The sequence below is a fragment of the Hyperolius riggenbachi genome, chromosome 4 (genome assembly GCF_040937935.1).
Source record: "Hyperolius riggenbachi isolate aHypRig1 chromosome 4, aHypRig1.pri, whole genome shotgun sequence".
In the NCBI taxonomy this organism is placed as follows: domain Eukaryota; kingdom Metazoa; phylum Chordata; class Amphibia; order Anura; family Hyperoliidae; genus Hyperolius; species Hyperolius riggenbachi.
The window spans coordinates 273,902,403-273,924,766 of record NC_090649.1 but is presented as its reverse complement, the minus strand read 5'-3'; the positions used below and the strand labels follow the sequence as shown (position 1 = coordinate 273,924,766).

At 42.0% G+C, this 22,364-nt stretch overlaps 1 protein-coding gene across 6 annotated transcripts in view; it reads right to left on the bottom strand.

The window, feature by feature from the left end:
* The window catches only part of LOC137503789 (coiled-coil domain-containing protein 162-like), a 146,041-nt gene that overhangs the window by 119,517 nt on the left and 4,160 nt on the right, over positions 1-22,364 (bottom strand). For 4 of the 6 annotated variants that reach the window (XM_068231273.1, XM_068231276.1, XM_068231275.1 and 1 more), the window contains exons 3-10: positions 21,946-22,078; positions 20,324-20,530; positions 18,650-18,842; positions 17,668-17,798; positions 9,889-10,089; positions 7,344-7,465; positions 1,525-1,753; positions 1,247-1,446 (exon numbers count right to left, since the gene is read on the bottom strand). In XM_068231273.1, coding sequence (XP_068087374.1) covers positions 1,247-1,446; positions 1,525-1,753; positions 7,344-7,465; positions 9,889-10,089; positions 17,668-17,798; positions 18,650-18,842; positions 20,324-20,530; positions 21,946-22,008 — 1,346 coding nt within the window. In that variant the 5' untranslated portion in view covers positions 22,009-22,078. Of the gene's footprint in view, positions 1-1,246; positions 1,447-1,524; positions 1,754-7,343; positions 7,466-9,888; positions 10,090-12,110; positions 12,201-17,667; positions 17,799-18,649; positions 18,843-20,323; positions 20,531-21,945; positions 22,079-22,364 lie in introns of those variants that run through there. The other 2 variants (XM_068231274.1, XM_068231278.1) reach the window with 2 other exon arrangements.

Sequence of the window (22,364 nt, the reverse complement as noted above, 5' to 3'; positions counted from 1 at the left end):
ATTGTTATGTATAGAGTGCTTGGGGGGCCCCATTGTAAAACTTGCATCGGGGCCCACAGCTCCTTAGCTACGCCACTGGTTTTCTCCATAGATATCATATAACATGGATGTGCATCAGAGCTGAGAAAGTCTATGCACAATCCCCAGAGTGTAGTCAGATCATATCATTTCTGCTCCCTTGTGATTCTGGACCAGTATACAGATCACCTGCTATGAGGCTACTCTGACTCCACTGGCTGCATGCTTGTTGCTAGTGTATGACCCAGATACTGCTGATGTCAAAATAAATATGTCATTGTTTAAAAGGAAATATAGCGCAAAGTCTCTATATTCCTCTAGTATGTTCTTTTAACAGATCTTACACACCATTATATCACATGGTAAATTCATGCAAAAGAGAAGTCTCCGTTTTGGGAGGATGGTCCGGCACATCTAACCCTTTCTTCAAGCAGTAAAGAATCCCAAAGCTGTAGGCGCCACGATCTACCATCTGCATACTATTCTTAGTTAAGGCAGAGGTAGTAGCCGGCACCATCCTCTGCTGTGATATTGGAAATGGGAGTGCTATATTTCCACTAGCATGAAACATCAGATGTGAAGATCACTGGGGTGCTGTCTAATACAATTGCTTGTACTATTCTTAGTTAAGAAAAGGCAATGCAGTCTTGGGAACTGCCACCTAATGCAGATTCATATAAATTACTCATGTAATGATGTGAAACAGCTTTGCTGTCACTGTGCTGTTCAGTGTTTCTCATACAATCTACAACTACAAGCTCCTTGAATTGAGCACCTCCATCCAGTTCTGTAGGATATTAAGAAAAGCATTTGCTTGCTTTACAAAAGAAACCCAGCCCTGAAAATCAACCTATGCTTAAAATTCCAAATAGGTTTCCCTTTGCTTGGAAATTATTAACAGACTGAATCAGAAAAAAATGCTAGGTATGCTACACGCTTTTATATAGCTTTGTAAGTGATTTGATTTTTTTTCCGCCTTGTACTGGGCAGGACAGAAGTCGTCACAGATCAGACGGATAACCAACCTGTGAGTAGTAGTATTAGAATCATCCAATATGATTCTTACTATCATTATAATGTCAAAAATGAAAGCATATTTCAGTATTATAGACTTTAATCTGTTTTTCCTGAATAGGATGCAGAGTATAGCTGTATTAACAGATCTTTCTTTCATATACTAGAACCCCCTATTCACACACATTGGTCAGTTAGGTGCTTAATATCTGACCTGGAGAGCAATGCGGTTTCCAGTGACGCTTCTATTATTCTATGGCGCAGTGTGATCAGCTCCAACATCTTGCTAAACGTTTCCAGAATGAAGACTTGCTTTGCCCTGCCGTGTTTTTTATCTTCATCAGCAGAATTCAGGACCACCATGCAGATATCTCGAACCATCACTGGATCTTCTACCACCATGCCCTCAAATAACTGTATCAGAAAAGTAGTTTACTGAAACACAATGGATTGCCGTGAAGTCTTGAAAGCAGAGATATATCAGATACTTACATCTTTGTTTACATTTGCCATAAAGAATGACTGGAGAATTCTGGGAGATGACCATTCATTCAGAGCCAATTCCAAGATCCTTTTCCTCACACTGTATGCCTCTTTGGGTGTCTTTGCTCTGCAGATATGCTGAAATTCTTCACAAATGCACTGTAGCGTTTTTGGTATAAGGTAAGCCAATCCCAGAGAAGGATGAAACTCCAGAAGGTAAACATTCTTTAAGGCAGGACTGCATTTAAAGCAATAACATACAATGAAATATTTGGAGGACACAGAAGAAGAGTACTGGCACTGCTAGGATTTATTTGAACTGAAATTCCATTCTTGCAATAAATTTTCTATAATCATTAATCAAGGCAGCAGAAGCAGCTTCAGAATTTTGGGGGGGTTCAAAAGGGGCACAATGGCTGGCCGGCATGGCTCACTGGAAAAATGGGTGTGGTCATGATGTCATGTGGGCGGGGCTAACTGTAATGTAGTTGTACCAGCTATTGTAGTTACATAAAAAAATATGAAGTACGGTAAATGCACATAATGACAGACAGCATTTCCTCAGTAAATACACGTAATGACAGGCAGCGTTTCCCCAGTAAATGCACGTAATGAGAGACAGCTTTCCGTAGTAAATGCACGTAATGACAGACTGCATTTACCCAGTAAATGCACGTAAAGACAGACAGCGTTTCACCACTAAATGCACATAAGAGACAGCGTTTCACCAGTAAATGCACGTAATGACGGACAGCATTTCCCCTGCTAATGCATGTAATGAGAGACAGCCTTTCACCAGTAAATGCACGTAATGAGAGACAGCGTTTCACCAGTAAATGGACGTAATGAGAGTGCGTTTCACCTGTAAATGCACATTATGCAAATAATGACATACAGCATTTCCCCAGTAAATGCATGTAATGAGAGACAGCCTTTCACTAGTAAATGCACGTAATGAGAGACAGCGCTTCACCAGTAAATGCACATAAGAGACTGCCTTTCACCAGTAAATGCATGTAATGAGAGACAGCGTTTCACCAGAAATGCACATAAGAGAAAGCTTTTGACCAGTAAATGCACGTAATGACAGACAGCCTTTCACCAGTAAAGGCATGTAATGAGAGACAGTGTTTCACCAATTAATGCACATAATGATAGACAGCCTTTCACCAGTAAATGCTCATAATGACAGAAAGCCAGTGTCCCCAGTATAGGTATCCAGGTGTTTAGCTGTCCCCAATATATGTTGCCAGGTGTATAGCTGTCCCCAGTATATGTAGCCAGGCGTATTGGTGTCCCCAGTATATGTAGCCAGGCGTATAGCTGTCCTCAGTATATGCAGTCAGGTGTATAGATGTCCCCAGTATATGTAGCCAGGGGTATATGTCCCCAGTATATGTAGCCAGTGGTATATGTCCCCAATATATGTAGCCAGGTGAATATACCCCCAATATATGTAGCCAGGGGTATAGGTGTCCCCTGTATATTTAGCCAGGTGTATAGTTGACTCCAGTATATGTAGCCAGGCCCTGTATATGTAGCCAGGGGTATATGTCACCCAGTATATGTAGCCAGGGGTATGTGTCCCCAGTATATGTAGCCAGGGGTATATGTCCCCTGTATATGTAAGCCAGGGGTATAGGTGTCACCTGTATATGTAGCCAGGGGTATAGGTGTCCCCTGTATATGTAGCCAGGTGTATAGTTGTCCCCAATATATGTAGCCAGGGGTATAGGTGATCCTTTGTATATGTAGCCAGGTGTATAGATGTCCCCAGGAAGGGTGGAAGCGGAGAGAACAGGGAGCGATGGGCACAACGGTGGGAAAGAGGGAACGTCTCCTCACCTTGGGGCTCCCCCTCTCTCCCTCACTCCCCCCTATAGATATGAGCGGCTGGCAGTGGTGGCAGAAGACTTCCTCTCTTCCCAGCGCGGGAGAGAGAGAGAGAGAGATCGATCTGTGCGCCACTACTCTGGTCTAGACTAGACCACAGTAGCGGCGCACAGATCAGCCATGCTAGGAATAGAGGAAGTCTTCTGCCGCCAGCCTGCCGCTCATATCTAGAGGGGGGAGCGAGGGAGAGAGGGTGAGCCCCAGGGTGAGGGAAGGGGGGGGGGGCAACTGTGAATGTCCAAAATTGCCTAAGTTGTATTATAATTCTAGTTTGGAATCTGATCTCTGTGTTCTACTTTTCAGTACAGAGAGCCACTTATGGTTTACTTTCCTGTACGAGTAGTTCGCTGCATGGTGCAACCATTGTTGCCTACTTTCCACACCTGTAGTAACTGAGTGTCTGGCAGCAAGTTCTCACACTCCTCGCCGTCTCCCCGGTGAGGGACTGAGCAGCCTCAAGGGGGCTGGAAGAAGTCCCTGGTAAGTATAAAACCTGGGACATTGCATTGCATCAGCAATGTTTAAGACCCCGTTCACATTACAAATGCAGACGCCCGTGCGTTCGGAACACAACATGTACGAACGCACGCCATCCGCGTTTGGATGCATTGTGTGGCTGATTCCATTCACTGAAAGGGAATGTGTTCCCGGACCGCACTGATCCGGAACGCATGCAGTGTGAACATCAGACAGTGCACTCTAGGCACTGTCTGATGTTATGCGTGTCGGCCTCCTGCACGCGTTCCCAATATGCGGCTGGAAACACGTGTAGTGTGAACGAGGCCTAAATCAAACACCCTAAACAAGCATACGACTTATCCAGGCAAACCTTGAACATCTGATCTGTGTGCTTGTTTAGGGTCTATGGCTAAAAGGGTTAGAGGCAGAAGATTAGCAGACCATGAAATACTGGTCAAAAAACAGAGAAATCTTACTAATATAAACTTGGTCATTGAGTAATTGTGTGTTAGGGTTAGAAAATGTGGGTGCAGCCAACACCAGCCAAATACATACCCAGGCAATGCTGCGTCATCAGCAGGTGGAGACAAATACAAATTTCACCGGAAAAATGTAAACTGCAGCCATTCTTACCCTGTTAATGGTAGGATTACCAAACTTTGCACAGTTGGTCACTGGGTGAGTGGGATTCATATTCAGAAAAGTGGGTGGAGCCTACAAAAGCCAATCAAAATTCACCTATTGATTTTCTAAGGGATATATTTAATTTCTGCCCTGTTAATGGCACAAGCCTCAAATCTGGTACAGTTGGTCATTGGGTGACTGGAGTTCAAATTTTGAAAAGGGGCTGGAGCCACAAACAGCAAATTAGATTTGTTTCATTTCAATGCAAATTAATTTATGCCAAAGACCGCAAAGCTCACAAACTTAGTCATTGGGTAATTGAGTAATGGTGTGTTAGGATTAAATAAAGTGGGCAGTGTCAGGAATATAGCAGCTAGTTATGATGCTGATGATGTTAAGGATAATACAGGAACATATTTCTTTCATTTTTCTGACTGTGATGTCGGCTACAGCTTTGGGGAAAACTGTGTTTGCTGTATGTCAATGAAGGTCTTTGAGCTTTTGTAGTCAGTTCCTCTGGAAGTTGGATGCTGCTAATTGAATCTCCTGTAGTACATTTCCATTTGAGGGAGAACAATAGCAGACAATCTCGGATGTGATTGTCTGTTTGCAGGCAATTACAGGCCAACTGCTACCTGTAACCGAAATGCAATCTTTTGATGTATGGACTAGACCTGTCGAACTGTAGACGTCTGCCTGTGGGAATTGGATTTTGAACGAACACAGGATTGCTTTGAAGTCTGCGAAGTGTGACAGGAAAAGCCTTGAAATTCGTATGTCACAAGGGGCTCGGCAGACTGTGATGTCACAGTCTGGGAAATTGCGTTAGTTGTGGGACTTGTACCCTCAGGCACCAAATGGGCCTATAAGAACCTGCACAGGTCCTTTACAACTGGTAGCTCTTTGGAGATAGCAAACGCTAGGGCTGCCCGACTACTGGTCGAAAGCGGCGTTCTCCCGCCAATGACGTTCAAACAACGCTGGTAACGTTTTGATCCCCATTTTATTTTAATGCAAATATCCTTGTGTGTATCGTTTGTAACTTGTATCTTTGTAACTTGTATTTTGTAACTTTTACTGTTTTTTTGTACATCTTTTGTATATATTATTTTCTGCATTGTTCAACGTTTTTCCTAGAATATTAAATTGTTATTTAATAAGTTTGACTTCTGCTGTACTAAACTAACACTCATAGCCTAGAGGAGACTGAAGTGTAACTGTGTATAAGTCCATGCCTGACTGTATGATTGAGCAACCCTACCGTATAAGATTGTAATTGCATTGAGTGTATGGGGCACTTCTGCGCTCGACAGCAGAGTGGGAAGTCCCGGAGTGGCTAACAGTATCGTTCGGAATGACTGTTAGTGGTTTTGCTTCACTATAGTGTAAGATTGCAATTGTGCGTGTGTGTGGGGCGTTTGTCATACGTTGGCCTAAAGCGCGCAGCTGACCCAACGTACGAAAACGCCAGTGCGAGTAACTCGACAGCAGAGTGGAAGTGTCTAGCAACAGCTAGTGGTGGCAGTGAGAAGTGTTCTGAGGGGTCACAGCCTTGTTTTAGCTTGACTAAGGCTGCTTCCCCTCTCGATCTGGTCAAACCCGCAGTCGGGAACCGTATATGCAGGCGCGCCGCGGGTCGGTTCCTGACAGGCAGAGCCAACACCAGCCAAATATATACCCGGGCAATGCCGGGTCATCAGTGGGCAGAGACAAATACAAATTTCCCTTGGTAAATGTAAACTACAGCCATTCTTACACAGTTAATGGTAGGGTTCCCAAACTTTGCACAGTTGGCCACTGGGTGACTGGGATTAATATTCAGAAAAATGGGTGGAGCCTACAACAGCCAATCAAAATTCACTTATTGATTTTCTAAGGGGAATATGTAAATGCTGCCATTCTTGCACTGTTAATGGCACAAACCTCTAACCTGGTACAGTTGGTCATTGGGTGACTGGGGTTCAAATTCAGAAAAGGGGGTGGAGCCACAGCCAATCAGATTTGTTTCATTTCAGTGCAAATTAATTTATGCCAAAGACTGCAAAGCTCACAAACTTGGTCATTGAGTAATTGAGTAATTGTGTGTTAGGGTTAGAAAAAGTGGGCGGAGCCAACACCAGTCAAATACATACCTGGGCAATGCCGGGCCATCAGCTAGTAGCATATATGGTTGAAATGCATTTGGATTTGCTAAAAATAAGTGAACAAGACCTAACCCATAGGATTATTTTATAAACAAGCCAATAGTTCTGAACCAATTAACTTTTTCTCCTAGGAAATAATTTTTAATTTTGTATTTAAAATAACGTTTGCACTCAGCAATTGAAAAAGTAGCAAAAAGTAGGTGAAAAGGTACTGTTCAGATAATTCTGAGTATTTTCTTGGTTGCTAGTGGCTTAATGAAAATATCACCTAAAAGAAAAATTAGGAGAAAAAGTGAATTAGATTGGCATAATTTCTGTAAATTTTGTTCAAATGGTTATGAGCAAGAATAACCATAACAGTGTCCACATTGAGAAGGATTGAAGAGATAATGCAATGATTATCAGCCTCCTTGCCAGTAATTTTTGATACAAGCGTGTTGTGGCCTTTGCGAGAATTACAGAGAAAATATTTTAAAGTGAACTGAATTACATTTGCAAAGGCACCTAAATATATAGAGACACTAGTACCATGCTTCTATCAATGGTTGGTTTTTCAAATGCTCATCATTCCCACCCCTGTACAATGTCCCATGATTGTCCATATTTCTTTTGCAAATCTCCAAACTTTAGCATTTTGAAATGTGCATAGCAGTAAAATAATAAAAGAAAATATGTTTGGGTTTTTTGGAATAATAAAACACATCTTACCTGCTGGTGTTAAGTGAAACTAAGAGCTTAGTAATAACATTAAGAGGAAGTCCAAAGTCCAAGAAGCCTCCTTTACGGCCATCCCGCCAAACCTTCTGCACAAACTCCCTTTGAGTTTCTATCTGAATAAATAAATAATAATAACTAGTAAGAAAAAAAAAATCACAATAAATACATGGTTTACAGATTTCTAGTTTTTAGATTTTTAAAACTAGAGTTTCATACATTAGAACAGGAACCCATGTAGGGTGGCAACTGTCTTTTACTTAGCCATGGCCTAACCCTCTGTGGAAGCTCCCACTTGGAGAGTTGACCACCTGTGTGTACATATTCCTGTACACAATGCCAGAATCCTGTTTTTTTCCGTTTGGAGTATGTTCTTCCTGCCTCCATGTTACACTCAGCACTATGTTTATGAGTGTGGACTATCTCTGAGGCTTCTCCTTGGGTCTTGTCCCTGTCTCTATGAATGTTACTTAGTGCCTGTTCTTGTGCTGTTATGATAAGTTCCTCAGTTCTGTCTTGTATTAGTGAAGTACAGAAAACCCCCAATTCCCAAAAGAATTGCACACAACCACCGCACTAAGCTTCCCACGGCTGTGCCATCCACAGTAAGCTGTAGCCTACACTAAGTCCCCATCACACTAAGCCACTGCCCACACTAAGCCACCTCCCACAGGTGCTTCCAGGTCAACATATTAGAATTGTTTAGTATTTATATTGCGCAAATATCTTTCTCAGCACTTTACAAAGTATATATGAAGAAGAAGAATCATTTTATTTCGTCAAGCACGACTCGGTCGTGCCCGGAATTGGGTTTGGCATACAGGGCACAATACACAATATAATGTTATACAAACACAATACAATACAGATACAGTTCCATACACAATTACGATACTGCTATACAGCGTTTTAACCTTGGTCTGCAATAAGTCATCAGTTCATCAATCCTGCATGATTTCGCATTATCAACCCACGGTTTTCTCCCTATTGCGTAAGGTGCATCAGTGCAGTCGGGTTCTGTGTAGGGAGTTTGTGAAGAGAGTTCAGAGAGTTGACAGCAGAGGGGAAGAAGCTGTTCCTGTGCCTTGAGGTCCTGGTGGCAATGGACCTGAACCTCTGGCCTGAACGGAGTCGGCTGAAAAAGCGGTAACCTGGATCGTTAGTAATCCTCAGTGCTCTGGAACGCAGTCTGGAATTGTAGAGGAGGGCCAGAGGGGGGAGCGGTTTCCCGATTATCCTCTCCGCTGATCTTATCACCCTCTGTAGTTTGTATCTATCACTGGCGGAAGAACCAGCGTACCAGACCAGGATAGAGGAACAGAGTACGGATTCGATTGTGGCGGAATAGAAACTTATCAGCAGCTTCTGGGACATACCAAACTTCTTCAGTTGGCGGAGGAAAAAAAAGTCTTTGCTGGGCCTTTCTCTGTGTGGATGTGGTGTTGGATTTCCAGGTTAAGTCCTTGGAGATGGTTGTGCCCAAGAGACATGCACAGGGGACTATTTCCACTTCCAAGCAGTCGATACAGATTGGGGGTGGGAGGGCGGGCCGCATTTCCTAAAGTCAACAACCACCTCAACGTTTTTTGTGGTGTTGAGGACCAGGCCATTTTCCCTGCACCAGTGGCAGATTCAATCTGTTGGCGGTACTCCTGCTCTTCATTTTTGGTAATGAGGCCCACTATGGGCCTCATATAGCCTTGTCACTAACTGTCCCTCAGAGGGGCGCATCGGGGCCCCTAAACCAGAGTGGCCCTGAAGGGTCCACCCTTTATCACAGTATTAGCTCTCTATTGGTCCTGTGCTGGTAATAATCACTTATATAGACACATTGAATAGTGGTAATCATTAACACACTGCTCCCCATCCCCTTCTTGCACCTCTGACACTGTGGTTGTCCTTGGCAGGTTTTGGTGCGCCATATCAATTGTTATGTATAGAGTGCTTGGGGGCCCGATGTAAAACTTGCACCGGGGCCCACAGCTCCTTAGCTACACCACTGAGTCCATTGTAATCTAGGGTCAATATAAATGGAAGCCAATTAACTTATATGCATGTTTCTGGGGCAATGATCAAACAATTACAAAAGTCAAAGCATCAGAACAGTCTAAAAGCATTTTTATGGCATTAATGGTAGCCGCCGTATTTTTCTAACAACAGTAGTAGTAGTAGTAGTAGTAGTAGTAGTAGTAGTAGTAGTAGTAGTAGTAGTAGTAGTAGTAGTAGTAGTAGTAGTAGTAGTAGTAGTAGTAGTAGTAGTAGAAGATAATATAAGTGCAGGTACTGAGCAAAGGAAAAGTAAAGTATAAAAAAAGCAAGGGGCAAGTATAGTATAAAAAAGTAAATTGAGGTTCACTAGTCCAATTACACATTTCATGGGTAACTGGAATCATAAAGCGATAATTGTTTGCTACTTAGAATCTGCTCACAAGTGTCCGTTTCATTCAAATGGTCCTTGAACATATTTTAGTGAAATTAACATGTACAATGTAATGTTTTTGGAGGAAAAGTGTTACTGAGAGGAGATATGTTCTATTACCTGGTTATTCAATACATTTCTTACAAGTTGCAAGTGAAGCCTCAGGCACTGGCATTCATCCCGGTAAGCTTCCAGGAAGTATTTGGATCCAATGTCAAACTGTGGGCGCTGATACATGATGTCAGTGATCACTTGTGCCAAAGAAAATCTCTCTTCTGGATCACAGACATGCTGGTAAGCTTCGTAGTAACTATCTACAAGCTAGTTGAAAAGCACAAGAAGGAATACATTAGACAATCTACAGGATCTTCTCAAAAAATTAGCATATTGTGATAAAGTTCATTATTTTCTGTAATGTACTGATAAACATTAGACTTTCATATATTTTAGATTCATTACACACAACTGTAATACCATGGTCAGTAAACCATTTACCAGTGGTTTTGGCACTGTGAGCAGGTGCCAGGTCATGCTGAAAAATGAAATCTTCATCTCCACAAAGCTTTTCAGCAGATGGAAGCATGAAGTACTCCAAAATCTCCTGGCAGCTAGCTGCATTGACCCTGCCCTTGATAAAACAGTGGCCCAACACCAGCAGCTGACATGGCACCCCAGACCATCACTGACTGTGGGTACTTGACACTGGACTTCAGGCATTTTGGCATTTCCCTCTCCCCAGTCTTCCTCCAGACTCTGGCACCTTGATTTCCGAATGACATGTAAAAGTTGCTTTAATCCGAAAAAAGTACTTTGGACCACTGAGCAACCGTCCAGTGCTGCTTCTCTGTAGCCCAGGTCAGGCACTTCTGCCGCTGTTTCTGGTTCAAAAAGTGGGTTCATGCATCCATCTGCTGAAAAGCTTTATGGAAATGAAGATTTCATTTTTCAACACGACCTGGCACCTGCTCACAATGCCAAAACCACTGGTAAATGGTTTACTGACCATGGTATTACTGTGCTCAATTGGCCTGCCAACTCTCCTGACCTGAACCCCATAGAGAATCTGTGGGATATTGTGAAGAGAAAGTTGAGAGACGCAAGACCCAACACTCTGGATGAGCTCAAGGCCGCTATCGAAGCATCCTGGGCCTCCATAACACCTGAGCAGTGCCACAGGCTGATTGCCTCCATGCCACGCCGCATTGAAGCAGTCATTTCTGCAAAAGGATTCCCGACCAAGTATTGAGTGCATAACTGAACATAATTATTTGAAGGTTGACTTTTTTTTGTTTCAAAAACACTTTTCTTTTATTGGTTGGATGAAATATGCTAATTTTTTGAGATAGGAAATTTGGGTTTTCATGAGCTGTATGCCAAAATCATCAATATTAAAACAATAAAAGGCTTGAACTACTTCAGTTGTGCGTATTTGAATCTAAAATATATGAAAGTCTAATGTTTATCAGTACATTACAGAAAATAACAAACTTTATCACAATATGCTAATTTTTTGAGAAGATCCTGTATGTAGATTGATGTGTTTGCTCGGATAAAGTGAAACAGACAATCCTTCAAAGGGGTTAAAATTCGATCCACCCAACAACAATCTAGGGCCAATTCAGAAGGATGTCATGTAACTTAACAGTGTGTTTAGAGATGTGTGAGGAACAAGGAGCACTGATAAAACACACACAACTATGAAGTGAATACACAGACCCCAGGCAAATAATGTAGTTGCCGGGAAACACCCAGGACATTAAAGCTCCAAGGCAAGAGTGATAACCAATTACAAATGAAGGAATATCCCGCTGCACCAAATGGTTGGGTGAAGTAGAAAAATCTTTATTCTTTAATCCAACGTCATAACTTTTTTTAATCTGTATGCTATGATATTGGATTAAAGAATAAAAAGTTTTCTACTTCACCAAACCATTTGGTGCAGCGGGATATTCCTTTGTTTGCAATTGGACTCTGGCATTTGATTTCCCTTCTCCCATTTGCCTGGTGAGTGTGAGTGCAGCAGCCTCTCTCTGCTTTTCCCAAGAGTGATAACCAGTTTATCCCACATGCTTCCCTTTTCTCTTTATTCATTACTTACTGTATTTACTGATTGCCTTTTCCCTTTATTATGCAGCATTTCCTAATGAGTTTGCATGAAAATTATGAATGTATATTTCCAGGCTAACTGTATATTCTTTAACAGAGAGAACAGTGAGAGTAGGGTTGGGTTAAAGGGGTACTATGGTGAAACATTTTAAAATTTAAATTATGTGCAAACATACACAAATAAGAAGCGTAAAATGAGCCATACATTACTTTTCTCCTATGTTGCTGTCACTTACAGTAGGTAGAAGAAATCTGACAGAAGCGACAGGTTTTGAACTAGTTCATCTCTTCATAGGGGATTCTGAGCAAGCCTTTTATTCTTTATAAAGATATTTCCTAAAAAGCATTTAAACAATTATGCTGCCCAGCTTCCCTGCTCACTACACAGTTTTATGGCAGTTGGACAGAGCAACTGTCATTCACTAAGTGCTTTTGAAAATAAATAAATCCCTGAGAATCTCCCCATGAAGAGATGGACTAATCCAAAGCCTGTCGCTTCTATCAGATTTTTACTGCCTACTGTAAGCGACAGCAACATAGGAGAAAAGTAATTTATGGCTCATTTTCCTCTGGGAAAAAATGTACTTATTTGTTTGTTTGCACATATTTTACATTTTACAAATTTTCGCCATAGTGCACCTTTAACCACTTCCCGACCGCCGTATATACAATTGGCGGCAGGGAAGTGCACCCCGCAAGGACCGCCGTATAGACAAATGGCGGCGGTCCTTGTAGGGGCATGGGCGGAGCAATCACGTCATCCTCCGCCTGGCGCCGCTCACCCGCCGCAACATCCCGCCGGCCATACGGAAGCGCCGGCGGGATGTTAGCCCGACGATCGCCGCATACAAAGTATATAATACACTTTGTAATGTTTACAAAGTGTATTATACAGGCTGCCTCCTGCCCTGGTGGTCCCAGTGTTCGAGGGACCACCAGGGCAGGCTGCAGCCACCCTAGTCTGCACCAAGCACACTGATTTCCCCCCCCCCCTGCCCCAGATCGCCCAAAGCACCCATCAGACCCCCCCACTGCCCACCCCCCAGACCCCTGTTTGCACCCAATCACCCCCCTAATCACCCATCAATCACTCCCTGTCACTATCTGTCAACGCTATTTTTTTTATCCCCCCCACCCTGCCCCCTGCTCCCTCCTGATCACCCCCCCCACCCCTTAGATTCTCCCCAGACCCCCCCCCCCATGTACTGTATGCATCTATCCCCCCTGATCACCTGTCAATCACCTGTCAATCACCTATCACCCATCAATCACCCCCTGTCACTGCCACCCATTAATCAGCCCCTAACCTGCCCCTTGCGGGCAATCTGATCACCCACCCACACCATTAGATCGCCCGCAAACCCGCCGTCAGATTACCTCCCAAATGTATTGTTTACATCTGTTATCTTCTCTAAACACCCACTAATTACCCATCAATCACCCCCTATCACCACCTGTCACTGTTACCTATCAGATCAGACCCTAATCTGCCCCTTGCGGGCACCCAATCACCCGCCCACACACTCAGATTGCCCTCAGACCCCCCCCCCTTATCAATTCGCCAGTGCATTAATTACATCTGTCCTTCCCTGTAATAACCCACTGATCACCTGTCAATCACCTGCCAATCACCTATCACCCATCAATCAACCCCTGTCACTGCCACCCATCAATCAGCCCTTAACCTGCCCCTTGCGGGCAATCTGATCACCCACACCAATAGATCACCCGCAGATCCGACATCAGATCACCACCCAAGCGCAATGTTTCTATCTATTCTCTCCTCTAAACACCCACTAATTACCCATCAATCACCCATCAATCACCCCCTATCACCACCTGTCACTGTTACCCATTAGATCAGACCCTAATCTGCCCCTTTGCGGGCACCCAATCACCCGCCTACACGCTCAGATTGCCCTCAGACCCCCCCTTATCAATTCGCCAGGGCATTATTTACATCTGTCCTTCCCTGTAATAACCCACTGATCACCTGTCAATCACCCATCAATCACCCCCTGTCACTGCCACCCATCAATCACCCCCTGTCACTGCCACCCATCAATCAGCCCCTAACCTGCCCCTTGCGGGCAATCTGATCACCCACCCACACCAATAGATCGCCCGCAGATCCGACGTCCAATCACCTCCCAAGTGCAGTGTTTACATCTGTTCTCTACCCTAAACACCCACTAATTACCCATCAATCACCCCCTGTCACTGCTACCTATCAGATTAGACCCCATCTGCCCCTAGGGCACTCAATCACCCGCCCACACCCTCAGAATGCCCTCAGACCCCAGCCCTGATCACCTCGCCAGTGCATTGCTTGCATCTTATCCCCCCTCTAATCACACTTTGAGACACCCATCAATCACCTCCTGTCACCCCCTAGCACACCTACCCATCAGATCAGGCCCTAATTTGCCCCGTGTGGGCTCCTGATCACTCGGCCAAACCCTCAGATCCCCCTCAGACCCCCTTCCGATCACCTCCCCAGTGCATTGATTGCATCTATTTTCCCCTCTAACCACCCCCTGAGACACCTATCAATCCCCTCCTGTCACCCCCTAGCACTCCTAGCCATCAGATCAGGCCCAATACAACCTGTCATCTAAAAGGCCACCCTGCTTATGACCGGTTCCACAAAATTCGCCCCCTCATAGACCACCTGTCATCAAAATTTGCAGATGCTTATACCCCTGAACAGTCATTTTGAGACATTTGGTTTCCAGACTACTCACGGTTTTGGGCCCGTAAATTGCCAGGGCGGTATAGGAACCCCACAAGTGACACCATTTTAGAAAAAAAGACACCCCAAGGTATTCTGTTAGGTGTATGACGAGTTCATAGAAGATTTTATTTTTTGTCAAAAGTTAGTGGAAATTGATTTTTATTGGGTTTTTTTCACAAAGTGTCATTTTTCACTAACTTGTGACAAAAAAAATCTTCTATGAACTCGCCATACACCTAACGGAATACCTTGGGGTGTCTTCTTTCTAAAATGGGGTCACTTGTGGGGTTCCTATACTGCCCTGGCATTTTAGGGGCCCTAAACCGCGAGGAGTAGTCTAGAAAACAAATGCCTCAAAATGACCTGTGAATAGGACGTTGGGCCCCTTAGCGCACCTAGGCTGCAAAAAAGTGTCACACATGTGGTACCGCCGTACTCAGGAAAAGTAGTATAATGTGTTTTGGGGTGAGTTTTACACATACCCATGCTGGGTGGGAGAAATTTCTATGTAAATGGACAATTGTGTGTAAAAAAAATCAAACAATTGTCATTTACAGAGATATTTCTCCCACTTAGCATGGGTATGTGTAAAAATACACCCCAAAACGCATTATACTACTTCTCCTGAGTACGGCGGTACCACATGTGTGGCAATTTTTTACACCCTAAGTACGCTAAGGGGCCCAAAGTCCAATGAGTACCTTTAGGATTTCACAGGTCATTTTTGTTTCAAGACTACTCCTCACGGTTTAGTGCCCCTAAAATGCCAGGGCAGTATAGGAGCCCCACAAATGACCCCATTCTAGAAAGAAGACACCCAAAGGTATTCCGTACGGAGTATGGTGAGTTCATAGAAGATTTTATTTTTTGTCACAAGTTAGCGGAAAATGACACTTTGTGAAAAAAACAATTAAAATCAATTTCTGCTAACTTGTGACAAAAAAATAAAAACTTCTATGAACTCCCCCAAGGTATTCCGTTAGTAGTATAGCGAGTTCATAGAAGATTTTATTTTTTGTCACAAGTTAGCGGAAATTGATTTTAATTGTGTTTTTTCACAAAGTGTCATTTTCCACTAACTTGTGACAAAAAATAAAATCTTCTATGAACTCACCATACTCCTAACGGAATACCTTGGGGTGTCTTCTTTCTAAAATGGGGTCTTTTGTGGGGTTCCTATACTGGTATCGCCGTACTCAGGAGAAGTAGTATAATGTGTTTTGGGGTGTATTTTTACACATACCCATGCTGAGTGGGAGAAAGATCTCTGTAAATGGACAATTGTGTGTAAAAAAAATTAAAAAATTGTCATTTACAGAGATATTTCTCCCACCCAGCATGGGTATGTGTAAAAATACACCCCAAAACACATTATACTACTTCTCCTGAGTATGGCAATACCACATGTGTGGCACTTTTTTGCAGCCTAACTGCGCTAAGGGGTCCAAAGTCCAATGAGCACCTTTAGGCTTTACAGGGGTGCTTACAATTTAGCACCCCCCAAAATGTCAGGACAGTAAACACACACCCCAAATGACCCATTTTGGAAAGTAGACCCTTCAAGGTATTCAGAGAGGGGCATGGTGAGTCCGTGGCAGATTTCATTTTTTTTTGTCGCAAGTTAGAAGAAATGGAAACTTTTTTCTTTTTTTTTTTTTTTTTTTTTTTGTCACAAAGTGTCATTTTCTGCTTACTTGTGACAAAAAATAATATCTTCTATGAACTCACTATGCCTCTCAGTGAATACTTTGGGATGTCTTCTTTCCAAAATGGGGTCATTTGGGGGTATTTATACTATCCTGGAATTCTAGCCCCTCATGAAACATGACAGGGGGTCAGAAAAGTCATAGATGCTTGAAAATGGGAAAATTCACTTTTTGCACCATAGTTTGTAAACGCTATAACTTTTACCCAAACCAATAAATATACACTGAATGAGTTTTTTTTTTTATCCAAAACATGTTTGTCCACATTTTTCGCGCTGCATGTATACAGAAATTTTACTTTATTTGAAAAATGTCAGCACAGAAAGTTAAAAAAATCATTTTTTTGCCAAAATTCATGTCTTTTTTGATGAATATAATAAAAAGTAAAAATCACAGGAGCAATCAAATAGCACCAAAAGAAAGCTTTATTAGTGACAAGAAAAGGAGCCAAAATTCATTTAGGTGGTAGGTTGTATGAGCGAGCAATAAACCGTGAAAGCTGCAGTGGTCTGAATGGAAAAAAAGTGGCCGGTCCTTAAGGGGTAGAAAGCCCTAGGTCCTCAATTGGTTAAGTCCAATAGGACAGGAAATACTCAATCTCTTATGAAATTATAATTTTATTTATTTGCCAACACTGAGGCTATTTGTAGTGTGATGTCCAGAGTTCTGCTTTAATTGACCTGTCCAAGTATTCATATTATTTGCTGTGAACCTGACAACCAGTTTAATCATTAGATTTCCCTCAAATTAATCCCCAAAACACAATCTGTGTACAAGGATGACATTAAGGTTTGTGGTACATTAGATCTCACTCAGGTGTAAATGTATTTATTGCAGTTTTTAGTGGAGAGAAAAAGAAAATGTAGAAACTTTGCAATATCTTTTTTTTTTCCCTGTTGGGAACATATGTCTTAATTTCGTATGCCTAGTGACTCTGGCAACAAGGCAGGAATTGTAAAGAATCGTCTCAAAAAGAAATCAGACAGCAAAGAATGCCTCACAGATTTAACATTTTTCACTCTAAATATTTGAATGCCATCTGTGTCCATATTCAAAAGATTTCACCTTAAGACCTCTGTCTGTACTAAAACACTTTTCATCCATTGCTTCCTTCCCTCTCTCATACAACAAGGAAAATGTTTATATTCTTATAAGGATTTTAAATGCTTTAATTATGAGCTAAACCACAGTGGTCACATGATCACTGCCTTATTAAAAACATTTTTGCTTTTATAATCAAAGTAAATAAAAATATTGAAAACAACCCCCTTTTTGCATTGGATTCCTGGCCTAGTTCAACCTTTCTAGGTGAAAAGAGAGAGAGACAAGGCAAGACAGCAACACACGCTGTACCTGTTGCTTGCTTTCTAGCAAAGCACACTCCCAAGTCCACAGATCAAGCAGCAGAGCAAACCGATCCACATTAATGTGTGCCCATTCTGATAGTTCCACCTCACTGGCTTCTCTCGTACTTGTCCTGAAATCTTAAAGAACAAAGAAGAAGAAACTTTAATACACATGCTATGGAGATATCCCAAACTATGTAGATATTTGGTAGATATTTAAATAAATGCTGAAAATATATTCAATGTCAACTTTCCTAGAAACTCGCTAATTTACAATGAGATGCACAAATGAGTTTAAATATGAACAACTCTAAGCATCTGTAATTTCCATTTCTCTCTCACAGGCCTGTATACTGACTTCCCAATTTTGGAAGCTGGAAGAACCCCTAACCCGTCACACAAAGGCAACACAGGATTAATGAAACCCTAAAATTGGAAACATTTACAAAATAATCTCATAGCTCCACGTTTATGTAATGTATCCTTCAATAGAAAATGCTGAAGTTCTCTCTATCATCTCATCACAGTGATGCCTAGCTTGCCAGTATTCCCGAACTTAGATGGGTGACTGTATTGGGTAAAGAGACTTCGATGTGAGTCAGTAATGATCTCAGTAGGAATGACTAAAGAAACTTCTCTGCTTAACGTGAATGTGTTGTTTTTTGCATCCTGACTGCATATGTACTGCTAGGAAGCTGAATGCAAATCTGATTTCCCCTGCAGTGATGACTGGCACACCGGGTCGAAAGCCCTCCGCATTCTATTTTAGCAGAGCAGTCTGTGATTAGCAGCAGATTATTATTATCCACCTCCAGACTACATTGGAAATGAAAGGCCCAATATGTTAACCATTTTAGAGTAATAAGGTAATGGCATTTTGTGATCACTCATTTTGACCTTTTAAAAAGGGCCTATCTGAGAGCAAACATCAAACCCACATGCAAAGACTAATAAGACCAAAAAAAAGCCATATCCTGTACTGATCTTACTTTTCTCCCTTTCAATGAAGAGGGTTGTTAGAAGAAGTAGCTGATGCTGTAGCTCCTGGAGATCATCAATGGCCACATCATACACTATGAATGCTCCTTTCTGATCCTGAGTATGAATAATGCCATTCTCCATCGTGTAGTAGTCATTGTGATTCTCCACTTCTGAAAACTCCATGAACTGTGCACTGTGCACCTAGCAGGACAAACACAGGTGGAACATTAAGATGTGAGGAATGCATTGCAAACTAGTGGCATACAACTGCAATTTGTAAGGAGTTCTTCCATCAATCCATGTTCTGTTCTAAATCGCAAAAACTCTCATCTTGTTTTTACCCAAGACATATTCCAGTCCAGCACGAATAGTGTGATTAAAATAGCCATGGTGGGAATGCAAGTTTAAAGCCTCTAATTTTGACATTGGCACTTGTTATCTTCATCTGGCTGACTACTGGCCAAACTTCTATGATGGCTGTGAGTGGGTGGTACTATAGGTGGTTGTTTCACAATATTGGTTTCATTTGACAAATAATTGATTACTCTCCAAGGAGATATCAGCCTAGGAGAGGCAATCATTTTACCATGTTGCTCCAAAAAGCCTTGATTACAGTATTGCAACAATAATCTGATAAAGAAATGACTGAACCACTGTAACCAATCAATACAGTACAATGCTACATGGCAATTGATCAATTGTCACACTTCATCCTGCAGCAATAATACAAAATACTGTTTTTCCAGATTTGAACTAATTCAAAAGAAAAAAATGATTGTGGTTCTGATATTTCACTGATTTGTGCTTGATTTCATATTTTATCCAATTGACTGTCTAATTAATTATAATAAAAAACAAACAATAGATACAATAGATGAGAACTGTACGCCAGAAAAAAATGCAAGCCAAGCATAGAGCAAATGGCAGGAAGACCTCTCACCAGGACTGCAGACATCACCAGTGCTGTTTGGCAGGGACATGCTGTTAAAACAAGCCACTAAAATCTGAAAAGAGGAAAGGGTCATGGGGAAGACAACTGGGTGGGAGGGGGAGCTGGGAAAAAAGATATTACTTGCAATCAAGCTAACCTAAATTGCCTGGAGCTTGCGTCTCTGCTCACTACAGAAGTCAGCTGTCAGCACCTGTATCACTGGCTTCTGCAACAGAAGACTGCCCTGCATTATTGATTAATAATTCTGATCAAGATAAATAATCAAAAGCACAGGGCACTCTGGTATTACAGCAGCCAGTGCACATGGCTACTAATAACAGGCAACGTCTGAAGCACTAAACACATCCTGCCACCTCTGCTAATGTACCAGCTGCAGCACAGCAATCATTGTCTCTACTCAACATGCTGCTCTGCACATTCACTCACTGAAGGCTGCTGTGTGTAGTGAGCGAGGAGACACATTGCCCATGGTACAAGAAGGGGTAGCAGTGCTACATCTAGTGCAGGAAGTAGTACTGTCCCCTGCACTGCCTGCTGCGATTTTCCTGAATGTTGCCCAAACTATCGTATGAGAAAGGGTCCCAGGTGGAAGAACACAGTGGCACCCCTAGCCATGGCTACATCTGGTGCTGTATGCACCTGCAGCCCTATGGTAGGTACACCACTGCCTTGAACACATCTGAAAATTGGAGAAAGCAACGGTTCATCATGAACCTCTCTGGAGGCCTACCTGAAAATCTGCTGGGGTTTGGTGGATATATTGATGAGATCCAAGTCCTCCTGGCACGCCTGATCCTCCCTGAGCTGCATTCACCCAACTTGCCTCTTCTCCAGTACTGCGCACCATATCTCCAGAATTGTTAGTGAGGCAGCTGGTGTCAATTGTCAGAGTTCTTTCTAATGACCGGAAATAATTTAGAAATCCAAGGCAGGTGCGCTAAAATCATAGATTACATTTATTTTATTGCATAAAGACAGATACATTCTGGTTAACTGAGTCATTCAAATTATAAAACTATAGCTGTCCAGGCCATAAACCATCCTGATGAGGAACACTATAAACCTATACTGTTAGTCATATTTTCTTTTCTTCTTTTTATAGAACCATGACATGGCTGTGCAACCACTGGAAGCCATAGGTAGAATGAATGTATCTCCTTTGGGTCGTTGCTGACGACATGTTGCACATCAATACATGGCATTAAGCTATTCTATGCATATAGCCTGAGTTTCTCACCTGAATTATAAGGCATACATGAAAATTTATTTAGAACAGTCACATGAGGAAATTCATTCATAAAATGTGTTTCTATTTGGTTTTTACTGTAAAATTATGAAGATTAATTTGGCATTTTATCAAACAAAATGTAGATTTAAAAAGGGAGAGGAGACATGGTGGAGGAAAGAGAGTGCTGTTGACATGTGGAAGTCCAGTATGGACCCTGAGCGACACCAGACCCATGCTTCTGCAGAGGGAGGTAAACGAGGATGAGATGTTATATAGTATGCCAGAGGTAGTCTCATACTAAGGCCTGTTTATGCTCATCAGTTTCAATAAACTCATGCTAAGCCCTCCAGGCCTTCCAATGCTGGCCCTTACCATCATGAAGTGCCTAAGTAATAGCCTGAGCCTCCATTTTTGTTGATAGAGATGGGGGGGGGGTCACTTTGTATACTGTGATGGATGACTGTAGGGAAGTTAAGGTGAAAGTTAAGAATTGTGTACACTGATGATCAGATGGTATGTTGCATGCTGCACCACAATACATATAATCCCAGCCAGAGTTTCAAGCAGTGCTCTTTGAGAAGCCTTCATCCATAGCGGTGGGGCTGTTTTGTTCATATCTCTGACTGCTTGGATGGTCCTCTTTACTACACAAGACTTACTGCTTTACTTTATACTAACCTCTGCATAACTAATATATGCAATTTAGAAAGTTTGTATTTTTTCTATTCATGTAACAGATTTTTTTTTTAACCTGCCCATGTCACTGAAATACCGCAGTGCCTTTTACCTCCATTTGTCATTAATAAATAACTCCACAAACCTATAGCCTTTTAGAAGAAATATCTTGTTAATCATAATATGAATTCTCTTTTTTCTCCCAAATATTTTTCAAAATCAATTATGTGATATTCTTAAATGCTACTTAAATGCTTAGTTTTGTTTATACATTATACAAATCAACCTGTATACAGGGAACAAGGGCTGGATGTCAGACTTATTTGGTCATATAAAGTTTAGTGATCAGCAGATCCTGTTAAGGAGCAACTACAGATAATCTTGCATGCTTGTATGAAAATTCCAGGGGTCTTCAAAACAGCATAATCAATACATAGAAATAAATTTACCTGCAGTTCTCTCACTCTGAGATGACGCAAGTAGAGGACAGATAAATAAGCACCTTTCATCATTACAGGATCTTTACTGTTATCTTCTGCCTCGTCTAATCCCAGTAGTTGCAGAGCATTCTGGTAACTGTACCTTTTTATAAGAGCAAAGCAACATATAAAAACAACATATTGCTATTCTACAAATATAAATGCAGGCCAAGCGCTGTAATTGTCATATAAAGCCAAAATCTTTGCTGTCTCCTTGTTCAATGTTGCCTTTATTGTCTCAATGAAATCTATATTCTTTAGTGGGTTACCGTTTATTAGCCAACATACATCTAGGACTGTATCATACGTATAGGACTAGTCTGATGAAGGTGGAATGGCTGAAAGCGTACTCTTCTTTTTTTAAGTTGGTATTACCTGGATTCAAAACG